At 47.0% G+C, this 20,650-nt stretch overlaps 1 protein-coding gene across 1 annotated transcript in view; it reads right to left on the bottom strand.

The window, feature by feature from the left end:
* Positions 1-19,468, bottom strand: part of plekha6 (pleckstrin homology domain containing, family A member 6) — an 85,802-nt gene extending 66,334 nt beyond the window's left edge. The window contains 5 exon segments of the mRNA XM_042299331.1: positions 844-916; positions 1,555-1,659; positions 1,874-2,024; positions 15,591-15,674; positions 19,184-19,468. Of these exon segments, the coding sequence (XP_042155265.1) occupies positions 844-916; positions 1,555-1,659; positions 1,874-2,024; positions 15,591-15,674; positions 19,184-19,215 (445 nt within the window). The 5' untranslated portion in view covers positions 19,216-19,468.
* Between the last annotated feature and the right edge of the window lie 1,182 nt (positions 19,469-20,650).

The following is a 20,650-nucleotide window of genomic DNA, read 5'->3' as shown; positions in this document are numbered from 1 at the left end:
AGCATACTTTCAAAAAGTCAAGGTACTGTAGTGGCCATCCCAGAGCCCTGAACTCAATCCTATAGAAAATGTGTGGGCAGAACTGAAAAAGAGTGTGCGCGCAAGGAGGCCTACAAACCTGACTCAGTTACACCAGCTGTCAGGAGGAATGGGACAAAACTTATTGTGGGAAGCTTGTGGAAGGCTAACCGAAACATTTGACCAAAGTTAAACAATTTAAAGGCAATACTACCAAATAGTAATTGAGTGTATGTCAACTTCTGACCCACTGGGAATGTGATGAAAGAAATAAAGGTGAAAATCATTCTCTATTCTATTATTTTGACATTTCACATTCTTAAAATCAAGTGGTGATCTAAACTGACCTAAGACAGGTAATTTTTACTAGGAATAAATGTCAGGAATTGTGAAAAACTGAGTTTAAATGTATTTGGCTAAGGTGTATGTAAACTTCTGACTTCAACTGTATATGTGCATTGCAGATATTGTTGGACAAGGTTGACCAATCCCGTCCACACAAAAAAAAACTGTCTGTCTGAAAACAAGATAGAGTATATTGGGACGTAGCCAACACATGGTTGAACAACCGGATCTGTCAGTTACTGTCAATTCTACCTGCTGACAAAACAACATAGCACACTACCACACAAACACAAGAGAAGACAAGAGAAGAGAAACAGTGCGTCAAGAATGAAGGAAAACCCTTTCTGACTAAAACATACAATGAAATGCAGTAGAATAAAGCAGAATTATAAAGATGTCCTCCAATGAAGGGTGGCAATGGGATATTAAAAAAGAAAAGAGAATTTCAAGAAAGAAGGCAATACTATGACAGTAACCTACCTTTGTAGTAGAACAGGCATCGGTCAGTCAGGACAAACCATCTCTTGTTCCACTGTTTCACTCCACTGCTGGCCTACAGGGAGACAGAGAGAATAACGCATATTGAGATGGGTTTGACTGGCCTAAAGGGAGACACTGACAAGGGGGCGAAAAACACACAGTGAAATGGATAGGACTCCAGAGAGTAGACACAACAGTTTAGACTAGACCAAATAACTTCAGGGGGGGGGGAGACACAAAAACTGGACTTAAACAGTGTGAGAAGTACCGCACTATGTAGAAGACAGGAAGACAAATTCAATGAGACCTAAACAACACGAGAGGGAAAGCAACACTGGATCAAAACAAATAGGAGAGAAGAGGAATATTGAACTGAAAAATGAAGAGAAAGGGGAAAGCAACACTGGACCAAAACAAAGTAACGGTCTGAGACATACTGGATCAAAACAAATGGGAGAGACAAGGAAATATTGAACTGAAAAATGTAGAGAAGAATGGCAATACTGGAAGAAGAGCATATCTGGTCCTAGTTATGAGATATTTATGGGGTATTAAGGGGCATTTGACTCACATTTATTTATAGAGCCCTTTTTACATCAGCAGTTGACCACAAAGTTCTTATACAGAAACCGAGGCTAAAATCCTTAAAACCACTAAGCATAAAGGAAAGTGCATCATGCTGATGCAGAATAGTGTATAGAGCTGAATTACCTGTTTGTATAGCCAGCCCTGCTTAGCTACTACAGCTTTAGGGTTCCTCCTCATGGAGTTAGAACGCTTCCCAAACGTAGCAGCTTTCTTTGGAGTACGAGATGCCTGGAGAAGAAACGAGGGAAGGAGAGAAGGAAGATGAGAGAACAAAAGGGACCTCTTTGCATCACTGAATCTGTCATAAAACTATGATGTGGTGTGTGGTGTAGTGAGGTGTAACGGTGTCGTGAGGTGTGTGTATGTGTGCTTGCCTGCGTGCATGCTTGTGTGTGTGTGTGTCTGTGTGTGTGTGTGTGTGTGTGTGTGTGTGTGTACTGACCCGTGGTGTGAAGGGCTGGGACTGGGTCTGAGACTCTGGGGAGGATAGGTCTGATACCATGGTGGTGCTGTTGGAGTTGCAGTTAATGTCGCTGGGTGAACTCACAGGTCCTCTACCTCCTACATTCCCATTCATCTCCAAATCACAGCTCCTACACAGAGAGACAGAGACAGAGAGATAGATTTAGTGACTTATACACTCAACGTTAATAACACATGTAAACACATTATCTTCGAGACCGCCTGGATAAGGTTGACGTGTCAAAAATGACCCTTGATACTCAAATGCTTTTAGAGTGAAGAGGAGAGGGAATAAAGAGAGAGAGGAGAGGAGGAAAAGAGGGAGAATGACTAAGACTTCTCTCCTTTCCTCTGCTCCTCTTCTGCTCCTGCCGAGCCCTGTGTTGTGTGTTCAGTGATCCAGTTATTGATGTCTATATAAAGGCATGCTCTGCCTCTCCCTGCATCGCCAAGTCCTGGTCTGCACTGCCCACCCTGCTAGATATTGATCCGCTGACAAGCAGGAGGGATGAATTGTACTATATCCTCCCTTTTTCTCTCTCTCTCTTTCTATCTATCTATTTAACTCACCTCCAATCCTCCCCTCTGTTCCACTCTCGGTTTATTTTCCTTCCTCCAGCTTCCCTCTCTCTCTCTCTCTCTCTCTCTATAGCCCCATCTCTCTTTCTATCTCTATTGCGCATGATCTTGACCTCTTTCTTCCTCAATCAAATTCTCTTACCCCCTCCGTCTTTCTCTTTTCCTATATCTCACTTTCTCCCTCTCCCCTCATTTTCTCTGGTCCAGTAGGCTTTGGAAGTGCAGTAATTGGGAGCAGAGCATGATTATTTGCATAAGCAAGGTAAGCAAAGCTAATGTGTGATTCATTTTAAATAGCATCTGTACATAAATATGCCCATGCACATGATGCAGACACAAACAAACTGAAAGCTCGAAAAAGTTACAAAAACAACAACATATACAGAAATCATATACTCCAGCTGCTCTCTCTTAATCTGACTAAGTGTTCCCTTATAGTTGGAGAGCATCTGGTCGTCTTGGTGATGGCACAGGGCTGCTCATTTATCCTAAGTGGAGATTTCCTTGTTTCTCCCTCATTCACCTGTTACATCTCCTCATTTGAATTCCATGCGGTCACTGTCACTTGTCCACTCAAGCTTAATATTGTTGTCATCTATCGCCCACCAGCTGCCCTTAGAGAGTTTCTCAATGAGCTTGATACCTTGATCAGCTAATTTGCTGATGATGGCTCATCACTTTTTGTACTTGGCGACTTCAACCTCCCGACTTCTGCCTTCAATTAAGTGGTAGGCCACACAAGCTCACAGAACGGGACCGCCGAGTGCTGAAGCGCGTAAAAATCATTTGCCCTCGGACGCAACAATCACTACTGAGTTCAAAACTGCCTCTGGAAGCAACGTCAGCACAATAACTTTTCGTCGGGAGATTCATTAAATGGGTTCCATGGCCAAACAACTGCACACAAGCCTAAGATCACCATGCGCAATGCCAAGCATCGGCTGAAGGTGTGTGGTGTAAAGCTCGTTGCCAATGGACTCTGGAGCAGTGGAAACATGTTCTCTGGAGTGATGAATCAAGCTTCACCATGTGGCAGTCAGACAGATGAATCTGGGTTTGGCGGATGCCAGAAGATCGCTACCTGCCCCAATGCATCGTGACAACTGGAAAGTTTGGTGGAGGAGGAATAAAGTTCTGGGGCTGTTTTTAATGGTTCAGGCTAGGCCCCTTAGTTCCAGTGAAGGGAAATCTTAACGCTACAGCATACAATGACATTCTAGATGATTCTGTGCTTCCAACTTTATGGCAACAGTTTGAGGAAGGCCCTTTCCTGTTTCAGCATGACAATGTCCCCGTGCAGAAAGCGGGGTCCATACAGAAATGGTTTGTCAAGATCGGTGTGGAAGAACTTGACAAGCCTGCACAGAGCCCTGATATCAACCCCATCAAATACCTTTGGGATGAATTGGAACCCTGACTGCAAGCCAGGCCGATAGATTCTCCCTTCCCTGTGCACTCCCTAGAGGGTCAGGGTTGGTCAGGGAGGCCACGGTTCCACTGGACATGATGACGCAGGGGAATCATATGGAGCGAATTAGTCTCTTCATTATCGATTCGCCTGCGTTTCCAGTGGTGCTGGAGATTCCCTGGCTGGCTAGTCACAATCCTAAGATTTCGTGGAGACAGGGGGTTCTCCAGGGGTGGTCAGAGGAGTGTTCTGGAAGGTGTCTGCGAGTTTCCATCGGTGCCACGTCGGTGGAGAGTCCAGACCAGGGTTCCACGGTGCGCATTCCCCCTGAATATGCCGATTTGGCAATTGCTTTCAGTAAGAAGAGAGCGACTAAATTACCACCTCATCGACAGGGGGATTGCGCAGGTAAACGCCGCGCTTCCCAAGAGTCACGTGTACCCATTGTCCCAGGAGGAGACGTTGGCTATGGAGACATATGTCAAGGAATCTCTGGGGCAGGGATACATTTGGCCCTCCATCTCACCTGTCTCCTCGAGTTTCTTTTTTGTGAAGAAAAAGGAGGGAGGTCTGCGTCCGTGCATTGATTATAGAGGTCTAAATGCCATCACAGTGGGGTTTAGTTACCCACTACCTCTTATCGCTATGGCGGTGGAATAATTTCACGGAGCACAGTTTTTCACAAAACTGAATCTCAGGAGCGCGTATAGTCTGGTGCGTATTCAGGAGGGAGACGAGTGGAAAACCGAGTTTAGTACCACATCGGGCCACTATGAGTAACTCGTCATGCCGTATGGGTTAAAGAATGCTCCAGCCGTCTTTCAATCCTTTGTAGACGAGATTCTCAGGGACCTGCACAGGCAGGGCGTGGTTGTCTATATCGATGATATTCTGATCTATTCCGCCACCCGCGCCGCGCATGTGTCTCTGGTACGCAAGGTGCTTGGTAGACTGCTGGAGCATGACCTATACGTCAAGGCTGAGAAGTGTGTGTTCTCCAAACGAGCCGCCTCCTTCCTGTGTTATCGCATTTCCACCTCGGGGGTGGTGATGGAGTGTGACCGCATTAAGGCCGTGCGTAATTGGCCGACTCCTACCACGGTGACGGAGGTGCAGCGCTTTTTGGGGTTTGCCAATTACTACCGGGGGTTTATCCAGGGTTTTGGCCAGTAGCGACCCCCATTACCTCACTGCTGAAGGGGGAGCCGGTGCGTTTGCGGTGGTCGGCAGAGGCGGACAGAGCGTTCAATAGGTTGAAGGCGCTGTTCACGGATGCACCCGTGTTGGCGCACCCGGACCCCTCTCTAGCATTTATAGTGGAGGTGGATGCGTCCGAGGCTGGGGTAGGTGCCGTGCTATCACAGCACTTGGGTACGCCACCAAAACTCCGCCCCTGCGCTTTCTTTTCAAGGAAGCTCAGTCTGGCGGAGCGTAACTATGATGTGTGGGACCGGGAGTTGTTAGCGGTGGTCAAGGCCCTGAGGGTGTGGAGAGACTGGCTTGAGGGGGCTAAGCACCTCTTTCTCATCTGGACCGACCACCAGAATCTGGAGTATATTCGGGCAGCTAGGAGACTGAATCCGCGTCAGGTAAGGTGGGCCATGTTCTTCACCCGATTCAGGTTCACTCTGTCGTATAGACCAGGCTCCCTGAACATAAAGGCTGACGCGCTGTCCCGTCTCTATGACACGGAGGATCAGTCCACCGAGCCTACTCCCATCCTTCCAGCCTCGAGGCTGATGGCACCAGTGGTATGGGAGGTGGACTGGGAGGTGGACTGCGGACATCGCCACTTGGTGTTCGGGAGTTACGGGTGGAGCCGGTGCCGGTTTATGTCTCTTCCTGTTCGGTGTGCACCCAGAGTAAGGCTCCTAGGCACCTTCCTAGAGGGAAGTTACAACCCCTCCCCGTTCCACAATGGCCATGGTCTCACTTATCAGTGGATTTCCTGACCGATCTCCCCCCGTCTCAGGGGAACACTACGGTTTTGGTGGTTGTGGATCGGTTTTCTAAGTCCTGCCGTCTCCTCCCGTTGCCCGGTCTCCCTACAGCCCTACAGACTGCGGTGGTGTTATTTACCCACGTCTTCCGGCACTACGGGGTGCCGGAGAACATCATCTCAGATCGGGGTCCCCAGTTCACGTCCCGGGTATGGCGGGCGTTCATGGATCATCTGAGGGTCTGGGTCAGCCTGACCACCGGTTATCACCCTGAGAGTAATGGGCAGGTGTATAGAGTGAACCAGGAGGTGGGTAGGTTTCTGCGGTTGTATTGCCAGGACCAGCCCAGGGAGTGGTCTAGGTATGTCCCATCACTCCTCGACGAACCTATCTCCGGTTCAGTGTGTGTTGGGCTACCAGCCGGCCCTGGTACCTTGGCATCCGAGTCAGAACGAGAGGCTCCTGCGGTGGAGGAGTGGGTGCAGCGCTCCAAGGAGACCTGGAAGGCCATCCAGGAATCCCTCAAACAAGCCAGTGGGCAGCAGAAGAGGAGTGCTGACCGCCACCGCAGTGAGGCCCCCGTGTTTGTACCGGGGGACAGGGTCTGGCTCTCGACTCGAAACCTACCCCTCCGCTTGCCCTGCCGGAAGCTGGGGCCGCAGTGTGTGGGGCCCTTCAAAGTCCTGAGGAGGATAAACGAGGTGTGTTATAGATTACAATTCCCTTCCTATTATCGCATAAACCCCTCGTTTCATGTGTCTTTCCTCAGGCTGGTGGTAGCTGGTCCCCTGCAGGACGGTGAGGTTCCGGAGGTCCCTCCACCCCCTCTGGACATCGAGGGTTCCCCGGCGTACACGATACGGGCCATTCTGGACACGAGACGCCGAGTGAGGGGCCTGCAGTACCTCGTGGACTGGGAGGGGTACGGTCCGGAGGAGAGATCCTGGGTACCGGTGGGGGACTTCTTGGATCCGTCACTGTTGAGGGATTTCCATCGCCTCCATCCGGATCGCCCTTTCACCTCACCCTCCAGGTCGCCCTCGAGGCCGGTGTCGGCGTGCTGCGGGAGCCGTGCATCAGGGGGGTACTGTCATGACTCCTACCGAAGGTGGCTCCCCTTCCTGTTTGGGTGGCGCTCGGCAGTCGTCGTCACCGGTCTACTAGCTGCCACTGATCCCTTTTCCCCCTTTTCTGTTTATTAGTTGCACCTGTGTTTAGTTTAGGATAATTGGTTGGGCTTTATTTACCAGCCGGCCTGCCTGCTAGTTGTGCGGGATTATTTTCAGTGTACGTGTGTACACGGCTGTAGGTCACGGTTGTCCGTGTGTGTGTGTATATTTTGCTGGACTGTTTAAATTCCCCGTGCTTGGGGCGTTGGTTTGGGTTGGCGTCGTTTCAACGTTGTGGTGTATTAAAAGTAGCGCTACCCTGAACTCTCTGCTTCCTGCGCCTGACTTCTTCCTCCACCACACCCCAGGCGTTACAGAAGGAGAACATTCTGGTGTTTGATTGCATATCTGACAGAGAGGAAGAAAGATGATGATTCTTATGGCATTGCACATTGTCAATGTAAACCGGAGTGACTTTACACAACGGGCCAAGAAAGCTGTTCAAACAAAACTAAAATGACACAGGACGTCTTACTTAGTTAAAGGGATTCCAGTCTACCGTGAAGCGTTCATCCATTTATACGGGTAAGACTCTAGCTATATTTTCAGATATTATACATTTCTAATTTTGTCAGAAAGTCATTTTCATTGCAAGTTAAAGCGTACTGTTAGCCAGCTAGGTAATGTTAGCTGGATGGCTCTCTAGCTAATGCTAAGTGTATGATTTGTGTAGTAATATTATTTGTATCTCAGAAATCCATTTGCATTGCTAGTTATAGCCTAATGTTAGCTAGCTAGATTCATGCAGATTCATACTACAGCATTTAATGCATGGTGGCAAGCTATGCCAATCAGTTTTGCTTTGCAAGTAGTATCGTTTGGGATTATGGTTCATTGTTTAGCGAGCTACATGTCTAAACAAAAGAAAAGATTCCACTTCACCAGATGATTACATGACCCATCAAGTTATCCAGGTGTGTCTGGGGTGATTACTGTCATCTATTGTACTTCATGAAAATGTGAACTACTCTACCTCACTCTGTTTAGCACATGGCCTTACATGTAAATCATTAAAGAGATGGGGGGGAGGGGCAAAGGCTTAAGAGGGTAGGAATGATGCTGAATGGGTAAAGACATAAAAGAGTTCTCCAGTAGGTGTACCAAAACATACAAGGGCCATTTTCTCAAAGCAAAATTACTTTTCAACTGCCGTGTATGATTTTTCATTTTGTAGCTCTGAGTCTGTACTTTCATCCAACGTAAAAAACACCATTTCAAATTTTGCAACATAAGACTGAAAATAGGTGGTTGGTCACAAAACTGGGACCGAGAGACTGAAAAATAGCTTCTATCTCAAGGCCATCAGACTGTTGAACAGCCATCACTAACACAGAGACGCTACTGCCTACATCCAGACTTGAAATCATTGGTCACTCTAACAAATGGATCTCTATTAAGGCCACTTTATCACTTTAATAATGATGTTTACATATCTTGCATTACTCATCCCATATGTATATACTGTATTTTATACCATCTATTGCATCTAGCCTATGCCGCACGGCCATCTCTCATCCATATATGTATATGTACATATTCTTATTCCATCCCTTTAGTTAGATTTGCATGTATTAGGTTGTTTTTGTGAAATTGTTAGATTGCTTTTTGATATTGCTGCACTGTCGCAAACTAGAAGCACAAGCATTTCACTACACTGGCAATAACATCTGCTAACCATGTGTATGCGACCAATACAATTTTATTGGATTAGATTAGATTTCGATCACATCCATCATCCATAACAAACAGGGCAGGCAGGGGTATTGAGAGTGTGCAACTTTTATTTAAAAATAAAATAAAATGCATTTTTTAGCAAAGATTGGCCTACGTTTGCATCTTTACAGAAAACGTGTTCTGATTGGAGCTCTGGATTTGCTATGCTGCATTTAAAAAAAATACATAGCCGAGATGTGCTTTTGATTAAATATGAACTGTACTGAATATGGTGCAAATGTATGCTCAGTTATGTCACCTTCCTGTGAAGAAGCACAATGATTTTCGGCTCCTGAACAGGTCAAATACTTTGGCCGCTGGACATTGATCAGTCATTGGATTTAGCCAATTTTCGATCAGACATACGGAGGATGAATATTACATATCATGTAAGTATATCTACTGAGATTATGATTATGATTTTCTTATATGGATCCATAAAAGATCAGTTCATGACAACATAAATGATAAATTTCTTAAAATACATGGATATGTTCATGCCTAAGTATAAAGGCTTAGATATGTCAGCATGTTGACACGTACCTTTTCCGGAGTTAAAAATAGTCAAAAAATATATATAAGCGGATGCACTCGCATCAGGGGCATGCCTTGAAGGGATATCACCCCAGATATCTCCCTGGACTCATACGGCAGCAGGGAGATTTCTGAGGTCCGGATTAGATGTACGTATATGGAGAAATATACAATTGGGGCGGCAGGGTAGCCTATGGTTAGAGCGTTGGACTAGTAACCGAAAGGTTGCAAGGTCAAATCCCTGAGCTGACAAGGTAAACATCTGTCATTCTGCCCCTGAACAAGGCAGTTAATCCACTTTTCCTAGACCGTCATTGAAAATAAGAATTTGTTCCTAACTGACTTGCCTAGTTAAATAAAGGTAAAACATAAAGTAAAACAATTAAGGACATGTGTCATGCCCTGATCTGTTTCCCTTGTGCTTGTCTCCACCCCACTCCAGGTGTCGCCCATTATCCATTGGGTACTTATATCTGTGTTTGTCTGTGGCCAGCATTTTGTCTCAGCTCCTGCTTTTCCCCAGTCTCTCTTTTTCTCGCCCTCCTGGTTTTGTCCCTTGCCTGTCCTGACGCTGAGCCACTCTGCCTGCCCCTGAGCCTGCCTGCAGTTCTGTACCTTTGACCCTACTCTGGGTTATCGACCCCTGCCTGCCTTGACCTGTCGTTTTCCTGCCCCTGTTGCTGTAATAAACATTGTTACTTCAACACAGTCTGCATTTGGGTCTTACCTGAAACATGATAGTACGAACTGGCCATGACTGACCCAGCAGACTTGGACCAGCTCCGCAATGCCACCTCCTCCTAAGGAGCCACCATTGATAAGCATGAGGAATTGCTTCGCGGTCTGATGGAAGGGTTCCAGGACATGGCTGAACTTCACGACCTAGCATTGGACGCATTGCGGAAGCAATTCAGTGGGTTGCCTACGAGGCACCCTACCACGATGGTAACCTCCCAGCCCCTCAGTAACCCGGCTGGTAGCAGTGCCGTCACCCCGGTTCTCCGGGAACCCTGCATACCTCACCCGGAGCACTACGATGGATATTCCAGAACCTGCCAGGCCTTTCTCTCCCAGTGTGCCCTCATTTTTGAGCTGCAGCCTTCTTCGTTCCACTCGGACTGCTCGAGGATAGCGTACATTATTATGCTGATGTCCGGGAGGGCACTCGCCTGGGCCACAGTGGTGTGGGAGCAACAATCCACCGTCTGCCTCAGTCTGGAGGTATTCATGGCGGAGGTGAGAAAGGTTTATGAGGCTCAGGTGCCCGGAAGAGAGGCTGCCCGGAAGTTATTCCAGCTTCGGCAGGACTCCCTCAGTGTGGCAGACTATGCGGTGCATTTCCGCACGCTAGCAGCGGAGGGTGCCTGGAACCCGGAAGCGCTGTTCGACATGTTCCTGCACGGATTATCGGAGGATTGCTCACTCAAGGATCCCACCTTGCTTCTGATGAACTTTGGAAGTCGCCAGTGTCTACGCCTCTGAGAGGATCCGAGCTTACCAGAGTTCCTCCAAGAGCCTCCGGAGTCTGCCAATTTATCTCTTCCCGAGCCTATGCAGCTCGTCAGGGCTAGGCTGTCTCCAGCCGAATGTGTACGCAGACTTCACACCCAGAGATGTCTGTATTGTGGTGCTGCCGGTCATTAAGTGTTCCTGTGGTATTGGGATTCTCTTGGCTACTCTACTGATGCCATCGTGGGCTGGATCCCGTTCTGCCTCGCTCATTGCCTGAAATCAGCTCTTCCTGCCCCGGGACGTCTTCCTTGAGGCTTGGAAATTGCCCCGAACCTCTCCGCCATTCCAGCAGAGTACCAAGACCCCAGGGAGGGGTTCAGTAAGGCACGGGCCACTTCGCTTCCACAACACCAACCTTTACCCAAGGATGTTAAGCAGAATGCGCTGGCACGCCACTATAGCCCCGCGGCTACACTCCCGGAAGCCGAGACCTTTCCCCCCTGCTCCAAAATCATTAGCCCCTCTGCTGTTCATCCTCTGTTGCCCCGTACCCTCTGTATACTTCCTACTTTTCATGTGTCTAGATTTAAACCCATCTTTCACAGCCACCTATCTCCTGTTTCCAGGCCCACCCCTCTCTCTTGTCTCATCAATGACCAACTGGAGTACAAGGTGAGAAGGCTCCTGAAGGTTCGACCTCGGGACAGGGGATTCCAGTACCTGGTTGACTGGGAGGGTTATGGCCTGGAGGAGAGGTGCTGGGTCTCAGCGAGGGACATCCTGGACCCAGGCCTCATCTCTGAATTCCAACGCTGACACCCCGCTCAAGCAGGTATGCGTTCAAGTAGGATGGCAGGTGGCGTTCCTAGAGGGGAGGGGGGGTACTGTCATGCCCTGATCTGTTTCACCTGTCCTTGTGCTTGTCTCCACCCCCTCTAGGTGTCGCCCATCTTCCCCATTATCCCTTGGGTACTTATACCTGTGTTCTCTGTATGTCTGTGGCCAGTTCGTCTTGTTTGTCAAGTCAACCGGTGTTGTCTCTCAGCTAGATTACCGACCTCTGGCTGACCTGACCCTGAGCCTGCCTGCCATCCTGTACCTTTGCCCCACTACTCTGGATTATCAACACCTGCCTGCCTTGACCTATCATTTGCCTGCCCCTGTTGCTGTAATACACATTGTTACTTCAACACAGTCTGCATTTGGGTCTTACCTGAAACGTGACAACATGTGTATCTAGAGCATGTCTACTCCTTTTATCTAATAAAATGTCACATATCCAGATATATAGAGATACAGATATCCCCTGATATTGACCCTTTTTGCCAAGTGAGAGTGTTTTAAATAATCCCACAGCACCCCTCCTCACCCAGATTCCAAGACAATTAACATGAGAGTAGAGGTGTTCACACTGTAGTGTCCTGACTACGTTTCCAAACTAACCCTTTAAACTACTTCCAGTTCAATCATTTAACCATTTCCCTTCCAATTCAGCTCTTCCTCAGGTTTGTGCTGTAAAAGAGTGCCATCAACTCCCCTATCAAACTGATGGTAAATACTGTATATTGTAAATATCCCCATTGTAACGTTTAGCTACAGTATTTTATATTGTAGCTTTGAACAATAACTTGCTGTAAAACCCTGCCTCTTTACTGGCACCATCATATCTTATTAATGTCCAATGCATCATCAGCTCGATACAGAATTGATTGTGGTGGAGAAACAGAATATGAAGGGGGTGGGAGTATTGTCTTAACAGGGCATTTATCTTCCTGACAGGAATGTGTAATTATTGGTATAAATGTTATAATACCAGCCTAAAAATCCAATAGGAGCCTGCATCCCATATGCTAGCAGCAAAACAGTGTTGCAATGTGTGAGTGTATGAAGTGCGTTATGTGTTTTGTGAGTGTGTGTGGGGGGAATGAGCAGGGGGGATGGGTGGTGTAGGTCTCAATGTCATGGTCCTTAATGTCTTTTCTTGTGCCAGCTTTTTGGATAAGCTCGAGTAACCCGAACGCACACACACAGTTAGACAGTAAGCAGACCCCAGTTCTCTGCCTATGAGCAGATTGCTGGGCCACATCAGCTCAAGTGCTTTCCTGTAACAATTGCACTGTGTTTTCCCAGTGGTGTAAAGTACTTAAGTAAAAATACTTTAAAGTACTACTTAAGTAATTTTTGGGGATATCTGTACTTTACTATTTATATTTTTGACAACTTTAACTTTTACTTCACTACATTCCAAAAGAAAATAATGTACTTTTTACTCCATACATTTTCCCTGACACACAAAATTCGATTTTGAATGGCTAGCAGGACAGGAAAATTGTCAAATTCATGCATTTATCAAGAGAACATCCCTGGTCATCCCTATACTTAATTATATAAACTCAATGAACCATAAACAATTAATGAACATGCACCTGTGGAACGGTCATTAAGACACTAACAGCTTACATACGGTAGGCAATTAAGGTCACAGTTATGAAAACGTAGGACACTAAGGGGCCTTTCTACTGACTCTAAAAAACACCAAAAGAAAGATGCCCATGGTCCTTTTTCATCTGCGTGAATGTGCCTTATGCATGCTGCAAGGAGGCATGAGGACTGCAGATGTGGCCAGGGCAATAAATTGCAATATGAGACTGTGAGACGCCTAAGACAGAGCTACAGGGAGACAGGACAGACAGCTGATCGTCCTCACAGTGGCAGACCACGTGTAACAACAGGACTGCACAGGATTGGTGCATCCGAACATCACACCTGCGGGACAGGTACAGGATGGCAACAACAACTACCCGAGTTACACCAGGAACACACAATCCCTCCATCAGTGCTCAGACTGTCCGCAATAGGCTGAGAGAGGCTGGACTGAGGGCTTGTAGGCCTGTTGTAAGGCAGGTCCTCACCAGAAATCACCAGCAACAGCGTCGCCTATGAGCACAAACCCACTGTCGCTGGACCAGACAGGACTGGCAAACAGTGCTCTTCAGTGAAAGGTTGCGGTTTTGTCTCACCAAGGGTGACGGTCGGATTCGCGTTTATCGTCGAAGGAATGAGCGTTACATCGAGGCCTGTACTCTGGAGTGGGATCGATTCGGAGGTGGAGGGTCTGTCTTGGTCTGGGGCAGTGTGTCACAGTGTCATCGGACTGAGTTTGTTGTCATTGCAGGCAATCTCAACACTGTGCGTTACAGGGAAGACATCCTCCTCCCTCATGTGGTACCCTTCCTGCAGGCTCATCCTGACATGACCCTCCAGCATGACAATGCCACCAGCCATCCTTCTCATTCTGTGCATGATTCCCTGAAAGACAGGAATGTCAGTGTTCTGCCATGGCCAGTGAAGAGCCCGGATCTCAATCCCATTGAGCACATCTGGGACCAGTTGGATCAGAGGGTGAGGGCTGTGGCCATTCCCTCCAGAAATGTCCAGAAACTTGCAGGTGCTTTGGTGAAAGAGTGGGATAACATCTCAAAGCAAGAACTGGCATATCTGGTGCAGTCCATGAGGAAGAGATTCACTGCAATACTTAATGCAGCTGGTGGCCACACCAGATACCAACTGTTACTTTTGATTTTGACCCCCCCCTTTGTTCAGGGACACATTATTCCATTTCTGTTCGTCACACGTCTGTGGAACTTGTTCAGTTTGTCTCAGTTGTTGAATCTTGTTATGTTCATACAAATATTCACACATGTTAAGTTTGCTGAAAATTAAAGCACTTGACAGTGAGAGGACATTTCTTTTATTTTGCTGAGCTCATTAGCAATTACATTTACTTGAGATACTTAAGTATGTTTAAAACCAAGTACATTTAGACATTTACTAAAGTAGTATTTTACTGGGTGACTTTCACTTTTACGTGAGTAATTTTCTATTAATAAGATATCTTTACTTTTACTCAAGTATGACATTTGGGCACTTTTTCTACCACTGTGCATACCCGTGTAGAGACCGTGTGGCAAACCTCATAGTGACAGGTGTGATCAAAGGGACTCAGTGAAAACCTGCTACTATATTCCATCTCTCTACAAAAGGTGCTATCTAGAACCTAAAAGGGTTCTTTGGCAATCCCAAATGGGGAACCCTTTGAAGAACCCTTTTGTTTCCAGCTTAAACCAAAAAGGATTCTACCTGGAAACAAAAAAAGGTTATTCTATGGGGAAAGCCGGAGAACCCTTTTGGAACCATTTCTTCTAAGAGTGTTCCCTCTGTCACACACACACTGTCTCCTCCTCTCTTATAGCACAGCCCATTTGTCTGTGTGCATGACACAATGATGTGTTCTCTTGTCTGGTGTCAGGCTATAGTGTCGGGTCGGCTGTAAAGCTGAGTGAAAGGGATGTTTTGTTCATTCTTCTGAATACAGCAACACTAAATAAGGTTGGATTAAGGTTACGATTGGGGGGTAGTCACGTCAGGACTCCGGTATGTGTGTATCGGTTCGGTTTAGGTTAGGGTAAAGTTGGATTAAGGTTGAGTTTGGATTGTACTCTTGTCAAGTATTTGTGTAATTGTCTGATTAGGGTTATGTTGGTTTAACGGAATAGTTTGCGATTTGGACAGTAAGCCCTTTTTTCGACATTTTCTACTCTTATTTCCCTAATGCTAGCTGATCCCATAGACTTCCATTCATTGCGCTAACACTAGTTAGCAATCTCTCCAGAAACAACCTTCAATGTCCTTCAAACTACACGCAGAGACATAAAAATGGTATCCATGAGTTCATCTGACTCTGGGTAAGCAGAATTGCCAAAATCTCAAACTATCCCTTTAAGGTTAAGATTAGTTTATAATAAGATTTTAATTGGCTTGTACTCACGTCAGGCAATCATGTAGTGGTCCAAGTTTACTTAGGGTACGGTTGTATTAAAGTAAGATTAATGTTGCACTCACGTTATGTAGGTGTGAATCGGTCCGGTCTCTTTCAGCTGGATCTGGATCACTGGATGTCCAGCTGGGCCGCTCGGGTCATTTTGGCTGTAGAGGAGGAGAGGAGGAGAAAAATAAAAAAAGAAGGCCATTTTTGGTGGAGATCCATGCTGTCTAGCTGTCAGACATGATGAGCGCAGCTGATCGATGGCTGATCTGTTGATCGCTGACATCACAGCAGCAACACAGCACCTCAGCAACCAGAACAGTTTCATTATCAACAGAGGTGATTAGTTACTGATCCAGAATCAGTGTGTGGTGAGGGGTCAACATGACATGGTGGTCAATCAGGGTCCTATTCAACCACCTCCCTCAACACGATGGTCAAGACGATCGAGATGATCAAGAAACAACACCACAACATGAGTTCTCCCTCAGCTCATCTGTCAGGCTAAAACATTATGTCTGCACTCAGTTAGACAGACTATGTAGGGAATAGGTCCATGTCTGGAGTGGTGTGGCTTTCTCTGTTTGTCTGGATGTACAAGTGTTCCTGTGATCTGTGTGTCGGTGTCCCTTCCCTGCTATTGATTTTACACCCGCTGCGGGCCGAGGCAAGGGCTGATGTGTGCTTGTCTTTCCTGTTTCTGCTGCACAGTGTAATCTAACCAGTCGTAAATAGCTGTGGTTTTATAGGTGGAGTGGTGCAGTGTGGTACCCTGCCTCCCCTTCTCCTCACCAGAGCTATACTAGACTCTATTCGATATTCCATCTCATCAATCCCACTGTAGACTGGATTCATTGCAAACACAACCTGGTTCACTGGCATTAACACAAACCAGAGGAGGCTAGAGGGCGTAGGTTTAGGAGGACAGGCTCATCGTAACAGTGGGACTGGAATGGATGGAAAGATACTCATGACAATTATTGCACAATTTAATTTATTCCATCCCAGCCATTACAATGAGCCTGTTCTCATTTTATCTCTGCCCACCAGCCACCCCTGACACAAACACATGAAAACCCCTAATCACCCGGTCGTGTACAGTCATGAAGATACTTACATTGCATACCTGTGCACACTCACATCATACATGCATACACAGACAAAACATACCTGCTCACACACACACATCTTTGTATAGTGAAAGATAACAGTGAATAACCTTTGATCTCAGGGACGGTTTCTTAAGCGGATTTGCAAAACACACAGGAGTGTGCTCAAAGCTGACTGTGGGATTCCCCTGCTGCTAGTCTGAAAGACAGACTGCAGACATGAGGGCCTTATCAAAGAAGGGGATGGTAAGATTGTTAGGACAGGAGGAAAGGCCTGAAGTCAGAAAGATGTTTATAGGAAAACACCCTTCTTACCTATAGATATACTATACTCTTGGGAGAAAAGGGTTCCAAAAGGGTTCTGCGGCTGTCCTCATAGGATAACCCCTTTTGGTTCCAGATATAACTATTTTGGGTTCCATGTAGAACCCTCTGTGAAAGGGTTCTACATGGTACCCAAAAGGGTTACACCTGCAACCAAAAGGGTTCTACCTGGAGCCAAAAAGGGTCCTTCAAAGAGTTCTCCTATGAGGACAGCTGAAGAACCCTATTTGGTTCTAGATTGCACCATTTCTTCAAAGAGTGTTGTACTAGTCCATGATCTGAAAGCTTCTCTCTTTACTCATCAAAGGCTTAGGGAAGCCAGCCTCGTAGTTTTACAGCCTAAGAGGACACATATTGTAGGACAAAGACACAGAGTAAGGACATAGGAAGACTGTGAGGATCAATGATGGTCCATGGCATAGCCCCAGGGATCCACCTAGACTCTTAAAAAGGGTTCCAAAAGGGTTCTTCGGTTGTCCCAGTAGGAGAACCCTTTTTGGTTCCAAGTAGAACTATGTTGGGTTCCATGTAGGACCCTCTGTGGAAAGGGTTTTACATGGACCCCAAACGGGTTCTACCTGGAACCACAAAGGATTCTTCAAAGGGTCCTCCTATGGGGACTGCCAAAGAACCATTTTAGGTTGTAGATAGCAGGTCCAAGTTTCAGGTTTTAGAAATCACTAGTTAGGGCCTTGACCCTTTAACGAGGACAGACAGCATACTGTATGGTAGTCTTTTGCCGTACATACACTACACTAAGGCACTGTTCCTAGAGCCAGAGCTTGTGCAAGCTTTTGTTCCAGCACTGAAAGCATCTGATTCAGCTAGTCAACGACTTGATGATTAGTTTATTAGTTGAATCAGATGTTTTGGTGCTGGGTTGGAACTAAAGCCTGACCACCCCGGGGGTCTCCAGAACCAGGGTTGAAGAACAACGCTCTATGTAAGGCAGGGCCGAACACCTCCACCCCCACAGCCTGTCTCTCTCTCTGGTTCTGGCTCTACGCACTACTGGATGATAATATGTGTGTGGCATCTGGCCCAGACTCTGCCATGCAGAGAGTCTGTGTATCCTCCTTCTCACACACACACACAGCCATACTAATTTGCACACACAGACACACACACACACACACTGGACACACACTGGGCACTCACACGTGTGCATACACACACTTGACACACACACATACACAAACAAACTCACACACGCAGTGATAGGTAGAGAGGATGATGGTGGCCAGCCAAGAGCACAGTCAGGCAGAAGGCATGCACCTCCTGACACCAAAGGGACAAAACACACACCCCTCTGCCTGTGTGCAGCTAACCATAACAAACCTCCGACAAACCACTGACAAACCACCTACAGCCTGCCTGGGCACTGGGACAGCTGCTGCTGACCTGTGTGTGTGTGTGTGTGTGTGTGTGTGTGTGTGTGTGTGTGTGTGTGTGTGTGTGTGTGTGTGTGTGTGTGTTTTTTATGTAGTCTTCCAATACACTCTCTTCCAAACGTGTGTGTGCGTGTATGTGTGACTTGGTCTCAGAGGGTCCGGCGACTGAGCATGCCTGTTCATGCGTAACCTACAAACCTATATAGAGAGAGACCACATCGCTGCCTGCTTCTGCTTATGGAAAAACAAATAGCTAAACAGCATACGGCAACATCAGTGTCCTTAATATGACCACAAACTGGACGACAAAATTACTTGAAAAACAATGGACCAGTTCCAATCACTGCCCTCATGTTATAAAGGGGAAACATATGGTAGCAATGTTTAGCCATGACTGCTAGGCTACTCACACTAGCATGAAAGTCAAGCCATAGCCCCAACACACACACACAGCTAGACACACACACATCCCTACACACACACACACACACACGCACGCACACACACACACACACACACACACACACACACACACACACACACACACACACACACACACACACACACACACACACACACACACACACACACACACACACACACACACACACACACACACACACACAATCCTATGCACATATCCTATCACTGTATCAGTCGCTAACTCACACAACTGCCAAATAAAAGCCATAAAATAGATTCCCTGTTCTTTCTCTCCAGCAGCACTGCATTGCAGTCCTCTCTGACCTCCAGCTTCTGGTTCTCTCTCCCCCCAACACACTGCCAGCCAGCCCCAGCACAGTCCACCTCCCCCAGACTCGGCTACTCCGCTGTCCCCCTACCTACCTCACCCTCCGGTCCGCGCGGAACTTCAGCATCCTTCACCGGATCAATCATATAACAGATGAGACAGACAGAGAGGGAGAGAGGGATAGAAAGAGTGATGGGGAGAGGTAGAAAGAGAGAGTGAAAGAGAGGGGAGCAGCTGGCTAGCTAACACACTGCCAGGAGAAAGCCGCTTCATTGCTGTCGCTGTAGGGGTGTTGGATATAGTAATTGCTGTCCTCCTTTCTCTCCTTGAGAACGCATGCTGTAACGAGCCTCTCTCTCTCTCTCTCTCCTCTCTCTCTCACACACTCACCCACTCTCTATCACTGGCCATTGCATCTCCCCTCCTCTCTCTCTTGCTCTCTCTCTCTCTCATGCTCCCCTTGTCTAACAGAACTGCAAGGCTCAGCTTATTCAGTCCCAGGATCTGGCTGTCTATCTCGCTCTCATTCTCTCTCTCCCTCTCTTTATCTCTCCCTCACTCTCTCTTTATCTTTCCATCCTTCTCCCTCGCTATTGTTTTCTCCCAGTGGGGAGAGGGTATGACAGAGACCCATGTGGCGTCCTGCCGGGCCCCAGATTGAGGTCTGAATGATCCCCAGCGTTGGTGTAGGTCTGGCAGGGAGAGTCGTACGCATTGTTCCACAGGGAACAGCGGAGGGGGAAGCAGCGACTGGAGGGGTAGTGAGTGGAGGATAAACAAAGGACGTATGGCCATTCAGGTATAACAGCCAGCACATCAGTGCCACTCCCTCCCTTCCCCACCCTCTCCTCTTCTCCCTTCTCCCCCCTCTCCGCCACTCCTCTCTGTCCCTCCCCCTAATAGAGAGACGTAGCTTCTCTGTCACTCATAGTGTCATAATTAGATCCATATTTCACAAAGAGACAAGCTCAGCATTAAAGAACAGAGCCAAGGGCCCTGGGAGGGGCGGCCATATTAAAAGTTCACAATCATTTCATGAAAAGCAGCGTTTCTGTGTGAAATCAGATCTGGCCCATTCCTGTGAAATGAAGATGCACGGTCATGGGTGGGAATTTCCCAATGTGAGTGTGCAGACTCCTGTAGACTTTTGTGCATCCCGGAACACTTGCGTGATAAGGGAATTTCTGGGATAGTAACTTCCCAATTATGCATTACAGTTTTTTATGATTGCTTACACACTAAAACTTAACTTTTCCCACAATTAGCAAATCTTACACTCAAGGAACAAAAAACAAGGCTAGATTTGCACAACTGTAAGCACATTGTCAGCTTCACACTATTTGCAAAACATTACACACAGTGATTTGCAAAACACTAAACACACTTGTATACATCAGACACAGAAGTATATCATGATGTCACTTCCTGTAACGCTCAAAGAGTGAATGGGTGTGGAGTCAGGCGCAGAGAGCAAAGGATGCGGGAAAAAACACGCTTTAATGTCCAAAAAATCACAGGAACAAAATAGTTATACCCAACACAGGTGTAACTATAAAACAAAA

Source organism: Oncorhynchus tshawytscha, linkage group LG02 (genome assembly GCF_018296145.1).
Source record: "Oncorhynchus tshawytscha isolate Ot180627B linkage group LG02, Otsh_v2.0, whole genome shotgun sequence".
In the NCBI taxonomy this organism is placed as follows: Eukaryota; Metazoa; Chordata; class Actinopteri; order Salmoniformes; family Salmonidae; genus Oncorhynchus; species Oncorhynchus tshawytscha.
This window is presented reverse-complemented; position numbering and strand designations above follow the sequence as displayed.